The 19842-nt window shown below is 38.9% G+C and overlaps 1 protein-coding gene and 1 pseudogene across 1 annotated transcript; one reads left to right on the forward strand and one right to left on the reverse strand.

The window, feature by feature from the left end:
* Positions 1-93: 93 nt before the first annotated feature.
* Positions 94-4182, forward strand: LOC116223494 (CD276 antigen-like). The gene is made up of 3 exons (XM_031580509.1): positions 94-115; positions 3278-3619; positions 3890-4182. Exons 1-3 carry the CDS (start codon positions 94-96, stop codon positions 4180-4182), a joined length of 657 nt encoding a protein of 218 aa, XP_031436369.1.
* A 10730-nt stretch (positions 4183-14912) lies between these two features.
* Positions 14913-19694, reverse strand: LOC116217902 (annotated as a pseudogene).
* Positions 19695-19842: the final 148 nt, after the last annotated feature.

The raw sequence follows: 19842 nt of genomic DNA on the forward strand, positions 1-19842 counted from the left end.
GCTCTCCATGGGTATTGGTTTGACATACTATGTTTGCCAACGCAAAAAAATGCCTTAAACCAGCGCCCAGTGGGACAGTGTAACTGTAACGTAATGGACGTGGTGGATATCCTTGGTACCATAGTTCTATGAACAGCTCAGATATTTTATGAATAACGGTTGTTTTGGACAGACAGTACTGTGACATGAGGTTCAAACTTTGGATTGCACAAGGATTTTATCTTTCTCTTATCATAAAAGTCTGCTGCTTGGGTAAGTCTCTTTCAACCTCTTTCATAGACTATATTTCTTTGTCATTGTGTTTGTGTTTGGGAAGACAAATACTCATATATTTTGTAGCACACACACTCATCCTATCATATTGTTTTTCTTAATTTTGCAAGAGTAGGCTAGCCAAGTTGAGGGATAGGCTGGAACCTTATTACCACTCGTAGAGTAAATGAAACGATAAGCCAAAGGTGAAGCATACTTTTGGTAATTTATGATTCCTGTGGTTACTGCAGTGCAATTTTGGCTGTCATGAGGCGTAACCTAAGGTTAGCTATTAAGCCCCCACCGACTGGACTGGACATGGTTTTGTTGTCATTCATAAATGAACCGCCATTGTATTAGGTTGTCTTACTTATCTCATTAGCTGTTATTGATCTCAATAGTGGTAGGCTAGTCAAGTTGGGGGATAGGCTGGACCCTTATCACACGTAGAGAGTAAATTAAATGATAAGCCTAAATAGCAATATTGCTGCTCATGTTCATAGTCTTTGCCACAGTTATACTATCAATACTGTTCATACTGCACATCTTATTTCATACTGTATACTGTATATCTCATTTATTTATATATTACTACCATACATATATATATACTCTGCACTTTTCTGCTTTCTTTGCACTTCTGGTGAGATGCTAAACTGCATTTCATTGTCTCAGTACTTGTACTCTGTACAATGACAATAAAGTTGAATCTAATCTAATCTTAAAGGTTCAAGAATTCAAGAATTATTGGCACCCTAAGTGAATATGAGCAAAGCAGGCTATGAAAAAATGTCTTTGCGGTGTATCCTCTTGGTCTTTCACTGAAATATTCACAAAAATCCTTACTTACCTTTTCATTGAAGTAAAATTATTGAAAGACATTAAATATATATTTTTCTTCAAAAGATGTGTGCGACAATTATTGGCACCCCTAGAAAATCTTATAATTAAAATCTAACTGAAGTATATTTTCAGTCATGTTTTACATTTTTAAGTTCACCTGTTTGATTAGGAACTTTTAAGTGGTCATCCATGACTTCCTGTTTCACTGGGTTATACTGTAAATATGAGGTGACACAGGCCAAATTCCCTTAGTCATTCATCACTATGGGAAAGACCCAAGAACACAGTGAAGATGTGCAACAAAAAATTGTTGAGCTGTTAGTTGTTAAAGCGACAGGAGATGTTAAGAATCACCCTGGAAGAGGACGTGTGCGTACATTGATCCCACACACCGTGAGGAGGATGGTTCGACTGGCAAAAGAATCTCCAAGGATCACAGCTGCAGAATTGCAGGGGTTAGTTGAGTCATGGCGTCAGAAGGTCTCCAAAACTACCATCAGATGCCACCTACATCACCACAAGTTGTTTGGGAGGGTTGCCAGAAAAAAGCCTCTGCTGTCAATCAACAACCAACTAAAGCGCCTACAGTTGGCCTAATGTTACTGGGACTTTCAATGGGACCGGTTTATATGGTCAGATGAGACCAAAATAGAGATTTTAGCAACTAGCATCAAAGATGGGATTGGCGTAGACAGAAAGATAGCCATCCAGAAAAGCACCTCATACCCTCTGTGAAGTATGGTGGCGGATCTTTGATGTTGTGGGGTTGTTTTTCTTTCAAAGGCCCTGGACATCTTGTTAGGATGCATGGTATGGACTCCATCAAATACCAGCAGATATTAAATGAAAACCTAACAGCCTCTGCCAGGAAGCTTAACATGGGCCGTGGTTGGACCCTCCAGCAGGATAATGATCCGAAGAACACCTCAAAATCCACACAAAAATGGTTCGCTGAAGAGGAGAGTCCACAAGCGTCGACCTTGGAATCTGAAGGATCTGGAAAGATACTGTATGGAGGAATGGTCTCAGATCCCGTGCCATGTGTTCACCAACTTCTTCACGCATTATAGGAGAAAACTCTGAACTGTTATCTTGGCAAAGGGAGGCTGCACAAAATATTAAAAGAAGTTTTGAAAAAAATATTTGTTTCATGCTAAGAATGTAATGTTTCTTTCAATTATGTTACTTCAATTAAAGGTTAGATTTTTGTGAATATTTTAAATGAAAGATCAGGAGGATAAACAATAAAGAAATTTTTTCGCATTTCATTTTGCTAATTTTTACTAAAGGGTGCCAATAATTCTGGAGGGCACTGTAGGTTGTGCTAGTAGTCAAGACAGACTCAGTTTGAGACCTACACGTAGGTCAGAACTGTCTGTTGATCATTCCTCACCGGCAGTCGTGTCAAACGGCAGTCGTGTCAAACGTGGTCAGTCATGATGTTTACTAGTCTGCAAGAGACTCCGCCCCAATCTTAGGCAAGCAACCGAGCGCACACACACACACGCGCGCGCTGCCACTGATACATACACACTTACGTTAGGAGACTACCACATGTCCCCAGATGGTTGGGCCAAAATAAATAAAAATACATTCCAGGTAGGCTACCCATAATAACACGTCACATTTGTTTCCACATAGCCTATAGTGCTTGCATGCGTATTAGCTGCGAAATAGAACGCGTGGCAGGCTTAACTTGGCACCAGATGAACAATCGCAAACATGGAGAGGTGTAGAGCACCATATTTCAAACCATGATCCTTATCAAATATGAGTCATTATCATACACGCTAAAAGCAACACATTTGCTGCAGCCAAAGCCAGGAAGGGAAGTTGACGACTTTGTGAATGCGGCCCCATTTTTAAGGCATGATTAGATCTGACTATAATCACAACTGGGTATTACATTAAATTAATGGGTTGCTTAGATGTATTCTTATGGCTTGGTTGATTGGTCAGTAGGCGGTGCTTTGATCCAAGACCGTCTATAGAGACACTGCACACCTAACCCTCTATAGAGTCGATGGTTTTGATCTGTTATCTCAAACATAACCTGGTCCAGGGCAGGTGAGATGTGCAGCAGGGGTGGAGCTGAAGGCTCGTTGCAGAGGGAGTAAGGACCTGTAGTGTACAGCCTTCTTTTAATTTGAATGAAAGGACTCAAGACACTTCTCTTTTACAGAATTCAAAGTCACCGTCCCAAGTTCCCTGGTGGTCACTCTTGGTCAGCCCGTGGTCTTGCCCTGCAGTTTCTCCGTGGGGAATGTCTGGCAGCCTGAAAGCATTGTGATTACTTGGCGGCGTGGGCTTGAAGTTGTTCACAGTTTTTACCTCAATCGGGACCAGCTGAAGCACCAGAACCCACACTATGTGAAGCGCACCTCCCTGTACCAGTCAGAGATGCAGAAGGGCAACGCATCTCTCCGATTGGAAAACGTCACCATAGAAGATAGGGGGGAGTACATCTGTTACGTGAGCTCGCAACGGGGCGGAGGGAGGAAGATCTTCCCTCTAAAAGTGGCAGGTAAATGCAGTCAATACATCAACAATACATCTCAGGATGCTTTAAATGTTTTACTTACTTTACTTAAACTGACGAAATTACTTGGGCCATCAGTGGGCCTTAAGAATGGGCCTTCACTGAGTTCAGTAAGACTTCGAAGCTATCCGATGGCACCATGATCATTCTATTATGACCTTGCATGGCTGTAGGGGTGAGGAGGATGATCGTGACTTCTGAAATGTCCCTGAGCCCTTTTAGTAAGAGCCTCAATTTTGTATCTCTCTGTTTCAGCACTCTATTCAGAGCCAGTGCTGCAGTTCTCAGTGCAGCCCGGAAGTGTGACGGTTCTTCTAACCTCAGGAGGAGGATTCCCAGCTCCCACCTTGAGCTGGCTACAAGGCCATGAAGACCTCACCAACAGCACAGAGACCCGTCTAACACGGGACACACTCTCAGGGCTTTATAACGTGTCCAGCACCTTGACTCTCAAAGACAACTCCAATGCCACCCTCAGTTTTATACTGAAGAATGAGGACCTGATACAGGAGATCAGGAGGAACATAAGCCTGCTGTTTGGTAGGTAGAACAAATCCCAAATGCAAGTTTACCGTAAACATAGGCAGGATGTCACTCTGGTCCCTTTGGAAGCTTATAGATTTTATAATATAACCAGACACTGTTTAAACTCAAGATGTAGATTACAGTGGCCAGCAGAGCCCAACACACATTTTCTGTGCCCTAGAACATCTAAATAAAATAATCCATAGCCGTGAGACTCTGAAGACAATTTTACCAAGGTATTAGTCACCACAGGTTTGATACAATGTAGTGAGTCACTGGAGATTAAAATATGTTTGCTGCACAAAAGCTGGTTGTTATGATAAGATCATAGACTTTTCAGAAACCTGTCATTTATCAACGAATCAATATTTCCTGTTGTTCTTTTTAGCAGAATCTGAAGGAGATTTTCCCAAAGCGAGTCATCGGATGAGGGAGTTTATTCTCTTGCCTGTACTTCTGGTGTTCATACTCCTAGCTGCTCTATTACTACTGAAAATATGCAAACCAAACAGAACCTCAAAGACCTCTTATGCAAGACAGAACATTGTTTGAGTGATGATGAAAAGAAAACACCCTTCCATGCACAGGACTAGAGACTAAATGACTTTAAAAGTGGTCCAGACCAAAGCCAAGGTGGATCTATTATTAGCAGTCTGTTGTATCAGGGAAATTAAGTATTTTTCTGTAACAACTGTCACTTTGCCACAGATGTTATAGCAAGTTTACCATAAAAACAGGCAGGATGGCACTCAGTTCAAACTGGGGTTTTGTCGTTTTTATATTTTATTTTATTATCATTTTTTTTATCTTTCATTTGGATATCCGATTGTTTTAAAAAAAATACATTTGGAATGTTGGATGGCGAGCCAGACCCATTTGGAACCAGATGACCATTGAGGATCAGACTTTTGAATTTTATTTAATTTGATACTTTGATAAAGCTGTTTTTTATTTTGGGATATTATTATTGTTGTATTATTATTATTATTATTATTATTGAATCATTTTATTTATTAAAATGATTGTCTTTCCTATAATTTTATATGGTTGTCTTATTGTCAGTTTTCTCCCCCCTCCAATGCCGAGCCTAGAACTGGCCTAAACCCAATACTGGAACTATTAGAACACAGAGCACCTCTCTCCTAGCTATATGGGCCATTCTACCGAATTGGTGCAAAGTCAGGTTGGAAATATTTTGAAAATTTGTATGTTTTATTCCCAAAACTTTGTCCGTATATATATTGTACCATATCTAAAGTATACATATCTAGTAAATGAACCGTCAATTTTCAGAATCAGAATCAGGTTTTATTGGCCAAGTAAGTTTGCACAAACAAGGAATTTGACTTGGTAAAGTGACTCTCAGTGTGCTTACACAAAATATACAACACAATACAATACAATACAATACAAACAAACAAACAAACAGTGCAACAGTGCAATGGACTAAGGAGTTTAAAAAAGTATGTACAAGGCGGAATGGCTATATACAGTAGCTGTGAAATGTTGCACAACAGTAGTGCAAAGAAGAGGTGGAGAGTGCGAGAAGTGCAGGGATAAATATATAAATATAAATATATATGCTACAGTGGGTTAGTTGTTCAGTAGTGATACGGCGAGGGGGAAGAAAACTGTTTTTGTGTCTGGAGGTTTTGGCGAACAGTGATCTGTAGCGTCTACCAGAGGGGAGGAGTTTGAATAATTTGTGTCCGGGGTGTGAGGGGTCTGCAGTGATTTTTCCTGCCCGTTTCCTGACTCTGGAGTTGTACAGGTCTTGGATGGTGGGCAGTTTGGCACCAATGATCTTTTCTGCAGACCTGACTGACCGTTGGAGTCTGTTCTTGTCCAGTTTGGTGGCCGATCCAAACCAGACAGTGATTGAAGTGCACAGAACAGACTCTATGACTGCGGTGTAGAACATGATCAGCAGATCCTGAGGCAGGTTGTACTTCCTAAGCTGGCGCAGGAAGTACATCCTCTGCTGGGCCTTCTTGATGATGGTGTTGATGTTGGGTTCCCACTTCAGATTCTGGGAGATTGTGGATCCCAGAAACCTGAATATATTGTATTTATATTGTATTTTCAGAATGTGTTGGAATGTTTTTCCTCTCCCAAAAATTGTCACTACCGAAACATAGTAATAAACTATAGGAAAAACGTATTATTAATAACCTGTTCAGATTGTGTTTCCTTTCCTTCTCTGAAGAGTATTTTTACAAATATTTCTTGAAGGTTTTCACAATGAAATCAATAAAAATGAATTTTTTACCAAATTTCAAAGTTCAATTTATACAATTCATCAAAATCTAAGTGCAATATTTCTTTGTAAAATGCAAAATACTGATCATATTGATTCCAGAGTTGATGATTGATGAAATTGAACATACATTAAACCAATCAGTATCATAACATTTTAGTTGATAACTCAATATACTTTATTTTTTACAAAACATCCAGTGTTTCGGTAGTGACTGCACTGTTTCGGTAGTGACAGAACTGTTTCGGTAATGACCACAGTATTTTGTTTGCAAGGTTGTATCATATTTCCTCAACCTTATTGCTTAATCTTAACTCATACCATGCTTTAGGTTGGGAATATTAAAAACACAAATGTTTTGTGCTTTTGCTGTCTTTTCCTCCATATTTTTCTGACCTTCTTTTGCTCCCTGTTGGATAAATCACTGATACATTTCAACTTTCCTTCTTCCTTTCGTTTCTTATTTCTTTCTCTTTCCTTCCTTAAATATTCTTGGTGTTTCACTGGGTCATCCCTCACTCTTTGTCAGTATTCTCTCAGCCTCTCTGCTCCACTTTTTCCTTTTGGCCTTTTGGTGTCTTATGATTCTTTCTCTCCTGAACAATTTCAGATAGAAAATCAGCATTATCTACATCTTTACCATTTAGTCCACATAACACATTTATTTCAAAATGATGGGATTGAACTACTTACCATTCCATTTTTTCACTACCGAAACGTTCATGTCACTACCGAAACTTAACCATATGTTTTGGTAGTGATTGTTCGGTAGTGACTGTTTCGGTAGTGACAATTCTAGCTAAATTTAAGCATAAATAAATAATTCTAGCAAGCACATGGCTAGCAAACAAATCTTTGAAGAGGTGTACACTCAAACAAACATAATACTTTGCGTAAAACCCCAAAAGTTTACTTAATTAAAGAAAAAAAGGGTGTTCGGTAGTGACAATTCTTAAGGTTACACAGCTGATTTTCATTGAAATGAAAAAATCTAAAAAATCTAAAAAGTGTTATTTACAGACATTGAAATTTAGATGCCAGGGTTAGGGACAGCTACTGTCCCAATAGAAGTACCGCTAAATGATGATTTTCTATATATTTAGCTTATCCCTATCTCAATTAATGTCTTGGGGTTTAAATAGACCATAAACATATTCTTAGTAAATATCTATGTCTGAATACTTAAATGTTTTGTAAATATTTTTTATTGTTGTGGGACCACACTTTGCACCAATTCGGTTAGAATGGCCCATATACGGTGATTTGATTGTTTTGCTCCCAGTGGAGTAGAGGGGTGCTACAATTAGATCTTATACTGTTCAGAAAATCTGCAGTCATTTAATCAACCAATCAATATTTCCATTTTGTCTTTTTAGCAGAATTCTGAAGGAGATTTCCCAAAGCCAGTCAGCGGTATGAAAGAGAGTCATTCTCTTGCCTGTACTTCTGGTGTTCATACTCCTAGCTGCTATTGGACTACTATATCTACCTGTAAGAGCCAAAATTCATGTTTTTATGTGTTATAATAATTTTGTTAAAAAAGATAACAGTGGAGATAAATCATTTATTCATGATTTGAATGAATGCATAGGTTAAAATGCATAATTTAGTATTGTGTTTAAAAATCAGAAGATCTTTAGAATGTAAGCTTCCAATCAAATAGCGCTACGTCAGTGTAACACCTGCGCATGGGATGTTTAGTTTAAATTTGTTATCAGAGACGTTGGAAGCGACATAGTTTTTTGACCGTGTGACCTTGTATTTTCTATGTTTTCTAAGTAAACATTATTTATAGAAGATTTTCTTGTCTCACTTGCATTTCAATTACAAGTTGCTAGACTGACTTAGAAAACTGTGGTACAGAAGACTTTGAATGAAACGGAGTGCCACTACACTACCGACAATATGCTAACCACACAGAACCAAAGACATCTTATCCCAGACAGAAAATTGTATGTGTCATTTTGACCTAACATCCTTATGCAGGACTAGAGACTAAAATACTTTAAAAGTGGTCCAGACCAAAGCCAAGGTGAATCTCTTATTAGCAGTCTCTTGTTTGAGGAAAATAATGAATTTTTCTGTAACAATTGTTACTTTTCCGCATATGTTATAGTTTGAGTTTCATGTCTAGTGAAGCATGTTTATATCATCTTTGAAATCATTCTGCATGTAAGATGAAAATTCACTCAAGTTACCTCAGGAGTTGCATATAAGTATATTTATTCAACAACAACAACAAGCTTGTCGGGCTCACCCACGTCCTGGCAGGTCAGACAGAGGCACGGGCCCTATCTCAGAGGCTCACTCCCAGACTGCAGCAGACGAGAGAAGCTAAATTTAACACATCACACAAGGTTTATATAGAAAGAAGTTAGCGTTCTCTGACACGAAACAATTTGTCAGCAGGGATAACCACATGGATGATTAATGGGACAGGAAAGGATCATCTGTTTTCGTTTTTTTTGGAATTTTTGTCCAATCTTTGATTGTTGGTGAGATATTAGATAATTTGAACATGTATTGAAATGAGACCATTTGAGAAGGTTAGAGGGTAATTCACTACTATTAACTATTAACAACAGACATCTGAAATGTGACCCCGACTACACATTGCTTTTTGCAAGACGCCAAAAGCCAAAAAGGTTTGAAAATACTGGTTTCACCTTTAACAATGCGTTGTATTTTAAAAGCGTGTTATATTATTCATTGGGTAAAATCTTCATCTTAAAAATAACTATATATACTAAAGTACCTAACTAAACTAAACATTTGAAACGTGGAAGCTCTGCTGTAGCCTTGGAAAACAGCTTAAGTTGCTGCAGCTTTTTGTGCTACCACTAGATGGCCACAAGTTGCCCTTATAGGTTCATTATACCTCTTTTGGCTTGATAGACTAATAAAAAGACCAACCAAACCAACCTTCAGTCTTCTCGGATAGAAAAAGACGTTTAAAAGAGTTTATATTAGCATTTATTTTTACATAAAAAAGTTAGTTAGTATTATGTTACAGGGATTTCTGAAAGGTCTTTAGAGAGAGTACTTTGCTGTGTATGTGTATGTGTATGTAAAAGAAAAGTTAGTACTGTTACGTGCAGGGCTCAAATGCATGAAACATAAAGGAGAGGCCACGCAGAATTTATGATAATAATAATAATAATAATAAGGTATTTATTCAATGATATAGATTTATATTTATTTTATAATTAAGCAAAACGTGTGTGTGAACATCAGTGTTGTGAATAGAAATCAAAGATGTATTGTAAAGTCAGTTCAAGGGTAAATGCAAAACAAACGACGACGACGACCCGATTACCGAGTAACCAACGAGTATCCAATTCCAATTTCCTATCCAACGACCAACGATAACCAAATGCCAGGAAGACCAAAGCTCTCCCGTCTGCCGGCTGCTTTTGTAGCCCAGCCAATGAACGATACATCTGTTTCCAATCACCTGCTGTAGAGACAGAGACAGATCAGGCATGCAAATATCATAGGGTGGGACCTAGACGCGCCGGGGTCGTAAACAGTACCTACAAATCCCAATAGGCACCTGGATTTAGCAGCATCTTTTAACAGCAAATGTAATCTACAGGACACTGAATGTATTTACAACTTACAGTATTATTTACACATAGAAATAGAAATCAGGCTAGTTTCTTTTTGATGTACACAGCATGGTTGCCTTTGACGTGACAGCTATAGGCCTAATTCAGTTAAATACAATGGACCTCATTCTCGAACACAGTTAAGAAAAGTTAAGAAGACATTAAGACATTTCTTCCTAACTCCATTTACGAAGTTTCCAGGACAATTGTGGCATTCATGAAAGTTTTCTTATCTGGGATACGTCCTTAGCTAAGAATTAAGATTTAAGAACGCGGAATTGGAGTGCGTCCATGTTCGTAAGGGCTGAATTTGTGAGAAATAGTTCACATCAATTCTACAGACATCGTCGGATTTAAATAATTATAATAAAAATGCGAGAATATTTGTATCATTAACCATTACGTTTCACATTTAGAGTCATTATTCTACGAGGAAGCGTGATGTCCTAAAATAAATAAAAGTCCAGTCCAAAAGTACCCTATGGATAGAACTTTTTCTGTTAAATTAATGTTTTTTTTTCCTTCATTAGTGTTCTACTAGTTCAATGTCTGAATTCAATTACAAAGCCGACTTTTTACGAGAGTAGGCCACTTTGAATGCAGTTATGTTGTGTTCTGATTGATAAAGGTCAAACTGTTTTTGAAATGATTTCACAACTGTCAAACCTATTAAATGAGCGTTCTCTTGTTCTATAATATGTTTAATGTTTGACTTGATGGAGGATTATTGCTCATCACAATAAAATGTATATATGTCAAATTTGCATAGTGACTCATTTACGTCGCTGAATAGTCCTAGACTAGTCCTATCAACACCGTCATTTACAGGAGCACTGCTAGAAGTCATCAATAAGCGCAGACTGATCAATAATCAGTGCGGATTCCTACCTGCACTCCCCTGTGTTTGGAGGTTCGCTTACAAGTCAGGTATGAAATGTTACTGATGCTTTTGGGAAGCATTTTCCATTCTTGCCATTCAGAGACCATATCCAACCACAGCTTTATTAATTTGTTGGTGTGAAAACATGTAATCAGAGTGTGTCCCAGATGAGGATGTTGTGAGGCCCATCTGTTTACTTTTGTTACAATTGTTCTATTCCCATGATGTTCTTTTCAGGGCTTCATATTTCAAAGCTCTAAAGTCCACAACTAAAGGGCAAAGAATAGAATGGAATGGAACACAGGGAATGTGCATCAACTCAGGCTCCTGGCTGCAACAACAACAACAAAACTTGATAAAATTGTATTTTTATAGACTTTTACTGCAGAATAGTTTTCTTTAAAAGGAAAGAGAGGCTGAACCGCAAGGAAGTCTTCGCGATTGTTTTCATGGGTGTGTCTTATCTGATCTGGAAAGAATTTGCCTGCATGACCTGACTCTGCCATGACTATGACCAGACTGTCACGAGATCAAGTCTTAGTCAGTTTTGGTTTTCACTTGTTTCACGTCTCATATTTTAGTCAATCTCTCTCTTCCTTCCTCCCTCTGTCTTTCTCTCTCACCGTTGCAGATAAGGTAAACTTACATGTGGGATAGCCACACCTAAACTTGAAAGTTATGCCTTATAAGTCATCTATCTATAGAGGCAACAAGACGGCAACCTTCTTTTGCTCTCTACTCTCTAAGAAACCAAACTGGCTGATGTCATGCTGGCTGGCACTGGCATGGTAATACACTGAAAACTCACTCCATTGTTTCAGACCTGTCCACTAACTTCTCTCTTTATAGATAGATGCTATAGATATATGCTATCCTGGACATGCCAAAATAGTCAAATTAATTATTCTTTATTGAGAAAAAACAAATTAGCTGAAAATACTATAGTTCATGATTACAGAGCTTTGGACATTACAGACCCCAGATATTATGTCAAAGTGGAAGACCTTTGACAGTCGTTAAGTAACCCTATAATTTGGACACAAATTAATAATATATAGTCTACAAGTATTATTGAAATGAAAACATTTAGCAGAATGTTTAATTGAAATAAATTGAAAAGATTGTGGTTGATTTAAAAAAACGTTCTCTCAAAAAGTGTGTATTACAGAAAGAGTATTACAGTCAGTGTAGTGTATGTATGTGGTTACCATAGTAACATAGTGTGTTTGACATGCGTTTGATTCCCCTCGCCCCATATATGCTGAGACACAACATACCAGACATGGTAGAAATGCCTGAACTTGTATCAATCAGAATGCCCCAAGCTGTGGAGAAGCATTCAATCTCCACAGCATTTGACAAAGAAAGTGAAACATATAAATGAAAACATAGACTATGTGTGAATTAAGTAATCTGGTGAAATGTGAATTATTCTGTGGTAAGAAGGTCTATGGATACGTCCGAACTAGCTTGAAATGCCCCACAGAATTAATGCTACACTGACAATAACTTCAACTATATGAATTATACATCGACTGTTACTGGGACTTCTATTTTGTCATCTCATCGGTATCATATTCGGATTTTGGACCTGATTAGTCAAGGAAATGAAAATATCGATTTGAAAAAATAAATATGTTAAAAGGTCCATTATGACATTTTTTACAACTCGATTGAGTTAATATGGAAATGGTCTTTATGTAACTTTATGTAAATTTGTCCAGTCACTAATGACTGTATTTGTGAATGTCCATGGAGATTGTCTGTTGTAATGGTGTAAACTGGTTAGAATAGTTTTAAAAAACATTTTACACAGTAAAATATTTTTAAGTGTAATTTCCTGTCCAATTACAATCTTCAGAAATGGGTCACTTGAGTAAATATGGAAATGGTCTTTGCCGTGGATCACTGACTTCCTGTCAGACAGGAAGCAGCGCGTGAGGCTGGGCAAGCTTGTCTCGGAGTCCCGGACCATCAACACTGCAGCCCCACAAGGCTGTGTGCTCTCCCCTCTACTCTTCTCACAAACAACTGCACCTCCAGCCACCCCTCTGTCAAACTCCTGAAATGTCGGATGACACAACCCTCATTGGACTAATTTCCAATGGGGACGAGGCCGCCTACAGAAAGGAAGTCAACAGCCTGGCTTTCTGGTGCAGCCAGAACCACCTGGAGCTGAACGCCCTGAAAACTGTAGAGATGGTAGCAGACTTCAGGAGGAGCGCAGCCCCAACCGTCCCGCTCGTCATGTGTGACTCCCCAGTTAACACTGTGGCGTCTTTCAAATTCCTGGGGCCAATTCATAGTTTTCACGTGACGTCATGACCAGCTGGCGGGCAAGAAAAGCATTCCACAGTGTCTAACACTGGAGTTTATACAGGAACTGACCACCTTTCATTCAAGATCATTTAATATCTCCGCTTTAACATTGTCTGACTTAGGTAGTAAAATGCTAGACAGTTGTTGCTCGGTTGGCTGTTCAAATCGGCGAGGAGACAAGCCCGGATTTTGTTTTTATCGCATTTAAAACCCGCCCACGTTGCTGCCAGCTGATTCTAGACGTCTTCTGGGTCAACTTTTCTCGGGACACACAGTAAAGTAGCGTTACTTTTAGAGCTGGCAATAAAAGCAGTCACCCCTGTTCTGGTCGCCTCATTTATCAGAATAACTATCTAAAACGGGAATAGATCAAGTAATAAAGTCAAGAAACCCGGTTTCTGCTCTGATATTGCGACAAGTAGCCTACCTAAGCAAGTAGGCTAGGCTAGTGTATTTTGTCATCCAACTGGTAATACTACAATCCCAGTTAGGGTGACCAGATTTGAGTTTGTGAAAAAAGGACACTTCAGCGGTGGCGAAATGTGTCCACAGACATAGGCTATACAATATGGTCATTTATTTATTGACCCTTAAGAACACTAAGGTGCAGAAACAATACTGCCTCAATAGACTATGGGCCTAAGCAGTAGTGGCCTGTATAGGCCTACTTTGTACTGAACTTTTCCATTGAATCTTTAAATAGTAAGATTAAAACAAAGTGCATGTAAAAAAATATATATATATATTTCTGTGGTAGTTAGTCCAGTGCTTCTGTGGCTTTCAGTGGTTCTTTAATGTACTTTCAGAAGATAACTCAAGTGTATGATGTAACATAGCTTAACAGGACACACAATATGTCCAGTAACAACATAAAGAAGGGGGCAACATATAAGTCAAAACCAACAATATTTATTGACTGATCTTGAAAGTATTGGCTTACAAAAGCAAAATAAGTCATCACATAGAAAATAACTCAGTGTTAGTGCAAGAAGCAAACATTCACACGGCGAAACCTATGAAAAGTGACAGTGGTATCGCGTTAGCCACTTCACAGCCTGCTAGCCACGATTTTCTTTCGTTCCAATTCTTGGATGTAGGATTTCCCCCCCTTGGTAGAAACCTGTTGAATGGATACATTTCGTCTAGAAAGTCCTAATTGTTTTTTTGTCAATTTATCTTCATTAGTACGGCGACTAAAAAGGAGTTTTTTTTCAAAGAGCGAATCGAGTTGTTGCACCTTGACCGAAGCTGTAGGACGGTCTTATACGCTTATACGTCCTATTATGTATGACGAAAGCATGGAGGGGGCGATGCTATATGAATACTATATTCCATTTCTACTAATAGATGCCACAAAAACTACACACTGTACCTCTTGCACCACTGTTTTTTTTATCATTTCTTCCTGATGTTAAACAAGGACACAAATGTTTAGCCTGCCTGCAGCCTATTACAGTTTGGCTTGCATACTTGAATTGAGCATACCATGGTTGATGTTCCTACCATCAGCCAATCAGTTATCCCCATGTAATTCCCCAGTGTTTCTAGCAAGATGACTCATGTGGCATTTGCGGCTGAAATTACTGGCTCAAATTATGATTTCTACTAATTTCCCCATACACATCTTTATTGTTTTTATGCTGCCTGTGCCAGCTGAGCAACTCAGATCAATATAATTGGCAATGCAAATCAAAGCTGTCTCCAGAGAGAGTCAGAAGTCACCTGTTGGCCCCATGCTGTTTTCAGGGCCTGGAACTTCTCAACATTCCCTCAGTTGAAGGCATAGATAGGGTGTCAATCAGCCACTGCTTGTCTGTGTCCCTCAGAGTCTCCAGCACAGGGTGCATGAGCTAGACACAGATAGCCAACCGTGAACAAGATAACTTCCTTCAATGATGCAGTAAATAGAAATACAATATAAATAGAAAAGCCTTTATTGTCATTGTATTCGCATACAACAAAATTTGGAGTGCTGCTCCTGTTGGTGCGACGAGGGACAACATATAACACAACAACAACATATAACACAACAATAGTACCACTAGCTAAAAAAATGGTAAAAAGGGTGAAAGTTTAGGATATGAACAGCACTTACAAGTTCACCAAAGTTGTAAACACCTTCTCCTAATAGTCCAGCAAGCCCCAGGGTGAATGCCCTCTCTGTTTTTTACCGGAACATTATACATCATGATTCAATGTTTTCAAAGCTCCAGCAAAGGCGATCACAGATCTAGCTTATCAACATCCATTTATCAGGTAAATATAACCACACTTACTGCATCAGTTTTAAGGCCATAATTGGGTAGGTAGGTAGTAGGTAATATTTGTTTTACTCTCAATCCCCTCAAAAAATATGTAGTAAAGAGGACTTATTAGAGGACTAGTTTTCATACAGTCTTTTAATCAGTCCTCATTGCTACTACTAACACAAGGCTGCTGTGCCATCTGTGAAATTCCTGCCTGGTCAGTTTGCAACGGAAAGTAATATGCGGCAAGTTGACAGATCAAACAACGTGACAAAAATTTGATCGAGCCCAATTTGATTGAGTCAGTCAGGTTACAGCAAACCAACATAATTTTAAGGATGACTTAACCTGATAATTCATCAAGACATTGTCAATTATGGTGTGCTTATTATGGATTTTTCAGGCGACTGTTAATACTGTGCAGATATTATAATTACCTGGAATGTCTTTTATATCCACACAACCCAGGTAGCGTAAAGCATCTTTGTAGTAGAGGGCATGGTTCCCAACAAAGCGATAGTACTTGCTGGATAAATCATAGAAGCGTCCATGAACTGACGTAACACCTGGCAAATTATTCAGCGTCTCCTACACTTCCTAAATTCGCTTCTGTTAAGTAATCAACCAAGTGCACGCTGGTTAGTCTTCATTAGAATCACAACAGATGTAACTAAATGCCTGTTTACCTTTGTCACAGGGAGATCATTAATGTCCAGATTAAGGCTTCCGATGGAGGTCTTACAGAGTATAACTGCCTCTTCGCTGCTCTTCACCTAGTAAAGAGGCAAAGATGCTAAAACGTTTAAAAAAAAAAAAAAGATTCACAATGGCATGTGTAAGAGTTTGATGCAATGTCAAGTTTCCATTTCACTGGGCCTGGCAAAAGATTTTTTTTTTTTTTTTACCCATGCCAACAGTATTAATTACTTTTGTTCTTAACAGTACTTTCTCTTTTTTTCCTCTTTAAGGAATGCTATGGCATCATTGGGATCTAAAGAAGAGAATACTATTTATTATAACATCAAGTCTTTCATTTGGTGATGATGTGTGGTACTGACAATTTTATCTCCATGGAGATTCTTTTAATGCTTTAGAGTCTAAAGCATTAAAAGAATCTCCATGGAGATAAAAGCCTTAAATCTTAAATCTAAGGTCTAAAGTTTAGACCTTAGATTTAAGGCTTTGGGAGACACACCCTCCTACAATCTTTTATACTGATACTGTCACACTGGACGCTGATTTAAGGCTTTGGGAGACACACCCTCCTACAGATAATAATGTTGTTATGCTGCCAACAGTCATGGAATCTTTTTTTTTCATGGACCGGTTGCCTTGAAAGGTTGTCTAAAATATTTTAGACAACCTTTCAAGGCAACCATCCATGAAAAATTCCATGACTGTTGGCAGCATAACAACATTACCGGTTGCCTTGAAAGGTTGTCTGTTGGCAGCATAACAACATTACCGGTTGCCTTGAAAGGTTGTCTAAAATATTTTAGACAACCTTTCAAGGCAACCATCCATGAAAGATTCCATGACTGTTGGCAGCATAACAACATTATTATGTGTAGGAGGGTGTGTCTCCCAAAGCCTTAAATCAGCGTCCAGTGTGACAGTATCACTATAAAAGATTGTAGGAGGGTGTGTCTCCCAAAGCCTTAAATCTTTTTTTTTTCATGGACGGTTGCCTTGAAAGGTTGTCTAAAATATTTTAGACAACCTTTCAAGGCAACCATCCATGAAAAATTCCATGACTTTTGGCAGCATAACAACATTATTATCTGTAGGAGGGTGTGTCTCCCAAAGCCTTAAATCAGCGTCCAGTGTGACAGTATCAGTATAAAATACGTGGTGGCTACCTTTGCCATGACAGTGTGATGAACAGCTTGGATATTCTACGAATCACTTTTGAATGTTTTTACGGTGGCTTTGGACAGCGCAAGGATTTTATCTTTCTTTACTTCTCATAAAAATCTGCTGATCGGGTATGTCTCGCTCAACTTCTTTCATATCCTATATTTCTTTGTCATTGTGTTTGGGAGAACAAATGCTCGAAAATTGTGTAGCATACATCTCAGCGTACAGTAACAAACAATAGCTGGAAATATCCTAACACTGCAGCATAACTTGGCACTGAAAAAGGTTTAAACTTAAGTCTATCACAGATAAGTGTGCCGTATCAGAGTATCGTTAGAGAAAACAGGAGACCAGGGATCAGAACACGTTTTTGTGTTAGTATTCTGAAACTGAAAATTATGGAAGTAGAGTTAAGCAATATAGTACGAGTGCGAGTGGGGTAGGTAAGGGATATTCCCACGGGTGGTGTTCGGCCGTAGCCACGAGGCCGGAGGCGCAGTTTCTCCGCAACAAAAAATAGTTCCATTGTCAACGTCTTTTGGAATTAAGGGTTATCGCTTAATTGTATCAACGCGCTCTAGGATGTTTCATCGCGGAGTGATTTATTATTAACTGTGAAAAGTCCGAGTTGGGATGTCCTGGGGTATTCCAACTCATGGAACGTCTCTCGTCCAATCAGAAACAGCTAAATAATTCGATAGAACCCAATTGTTTTATAAAGTAAATTAATAAAGCAGTAATAATAATAATAATAATAATAATAATAAAACTTGATTTATATAGCACCTTTCATGCAAAAGAATGCAGCTCAAAGTGCTTTACAGCAAATACATAATATGCACAAAGAAATTACATGCACATAAAAATAGACATCAAAGAAACATAACTCATGTTACTCAGTAGTACATTCCAAGGTGGTTAGTGATAACCTCTTAGTAGCCACTTGGCCAGGTTTGACACTAAACCACACTCTTGGATTATGTGCATTTACATTTACATTACATTTAGTCATTTAGCAGACAATTATCGAAAGCAACGTACAAAGGAGAGAGGAGCATTTGCGATGTCACGAAGGTGGCCACCAGATGACCAATCGCAAATATGGAGAGATGTAGCGCACCATATCTCAACCCTAGATCCTTACCAAATATGAAGAATTGAAATCTATAATACATGCTTAAACAAACACATTTGCTGCAGCCAAAGCCAGTAAGGAAAGTTGGTTACTTTGTGAATGCGTAAGTTAATAGGCCTATCAATATCACTGTCTCATTTTTAAGGCACAAGTAGATCTGACTGTAATCACAAGTGTGTGTTACATTAAATCAATGGGTTGCTTAGATGTAGTGTTATGGCTGGTAAGTAAGTCAGCATTAGCGTCATTCTTTCAGCTGCAACCCTGACGCTGTTAAACACACGCATGAGTGGTGATGCCATTTTTTAAGATAATTGATTGGTCAGTAGGCGGTGCTTTATACTTTGCGATCAGTGACACAGCACACATAACCCTCTACATCAGGGGTGTCAAACATACGGCCCGCGGGCTGGATCCGGCCCACCAGGGGGTCCAGCTCGGCCCGCAGGATCACTTTGCTAAGTGTGAAAATTACACAGTATTGGTGAAATTGCACTTGTTTTTCTAAATAAATGTCAAGGGTTGTGAATCAGAATGTCTCTTAAGAATATGGAGGTTTATGAGTACAACCGTTTTGTAATTTTTTTTAATCGATCCAGTAATTGCTTCAAAAACAGCGTAAATGCGATGTCTGCTCCGCAGGCAGAAGCGCTCATTGCCACAGGCAGCAGCGCTCGCTGCTCGCTTTGTGACGCGTTTGAAGTCAAACGCGTCACAAAGTGAGGGAATCTGCAGAGGAGAGCCCAGGCATATAAACAGTGAGCTGATGTTTGAGTTTTTGGTCTTTATGTTTTTTAGTTTATTGTAGAAAGACCTTCAAATAGGGTTTATCATCCAAAAACCTTCACCAATGATTTAAACATAGAGAAATATTGTTGTTATGTATGTGTTATTATGCTATGATTTTACTGGCTTGGCCCACTTGAGATCAAGGTAGGCAGTATGTGGCCCCTTAACTAAAATGAGTTTGACACCCCTGCTCTACATTGAGTCTGTGTTTTTCATCTGTTATCTGAAACATAATGTGAGATGTGCAGCAGGGGCGGGGCTGAAGGCTCATTGCAGAGGGAGTGAGGAGCTGTAGTGTAAAGCATTTTTAATTTGAATGAAAGGACTCAAGACACTTACTTCTCTTTTACAGAATTCAAAGTCACCGTTCCAAGTTCCCTGGTGGTCACTCTTGGTCTTGCCCTGCAGTTTCTCCATGGGGAATGCCTGGCAACCTAAGAGCATTGTGATTACTTGGCAGCGGGGGCTTGAAGTAGTTCACAGCTTTTACTACAATCGGGACCAATTGGAGCACTTCCATGGCTCTCCATGGGTATTGGTTTGACATACTATGTTTGCCAACGCAAAAAAATGCCTTAAACCAGCGCCCAGT

This window comes from Clupea harengus, chromosome 14 (genome assembly GCF_900700415.2).
Source record: "Clupea harengus chromosome 14, Ch_v2.0.2, whole genome shotgun sequence".
NCBI classification, from domain to species: domain Eukaryota; kingdom Metazoa; phylum Chordata; class Actinopteri; order Clupeiformes; family Clupeidae; genus Clupea; species Clupea harengus.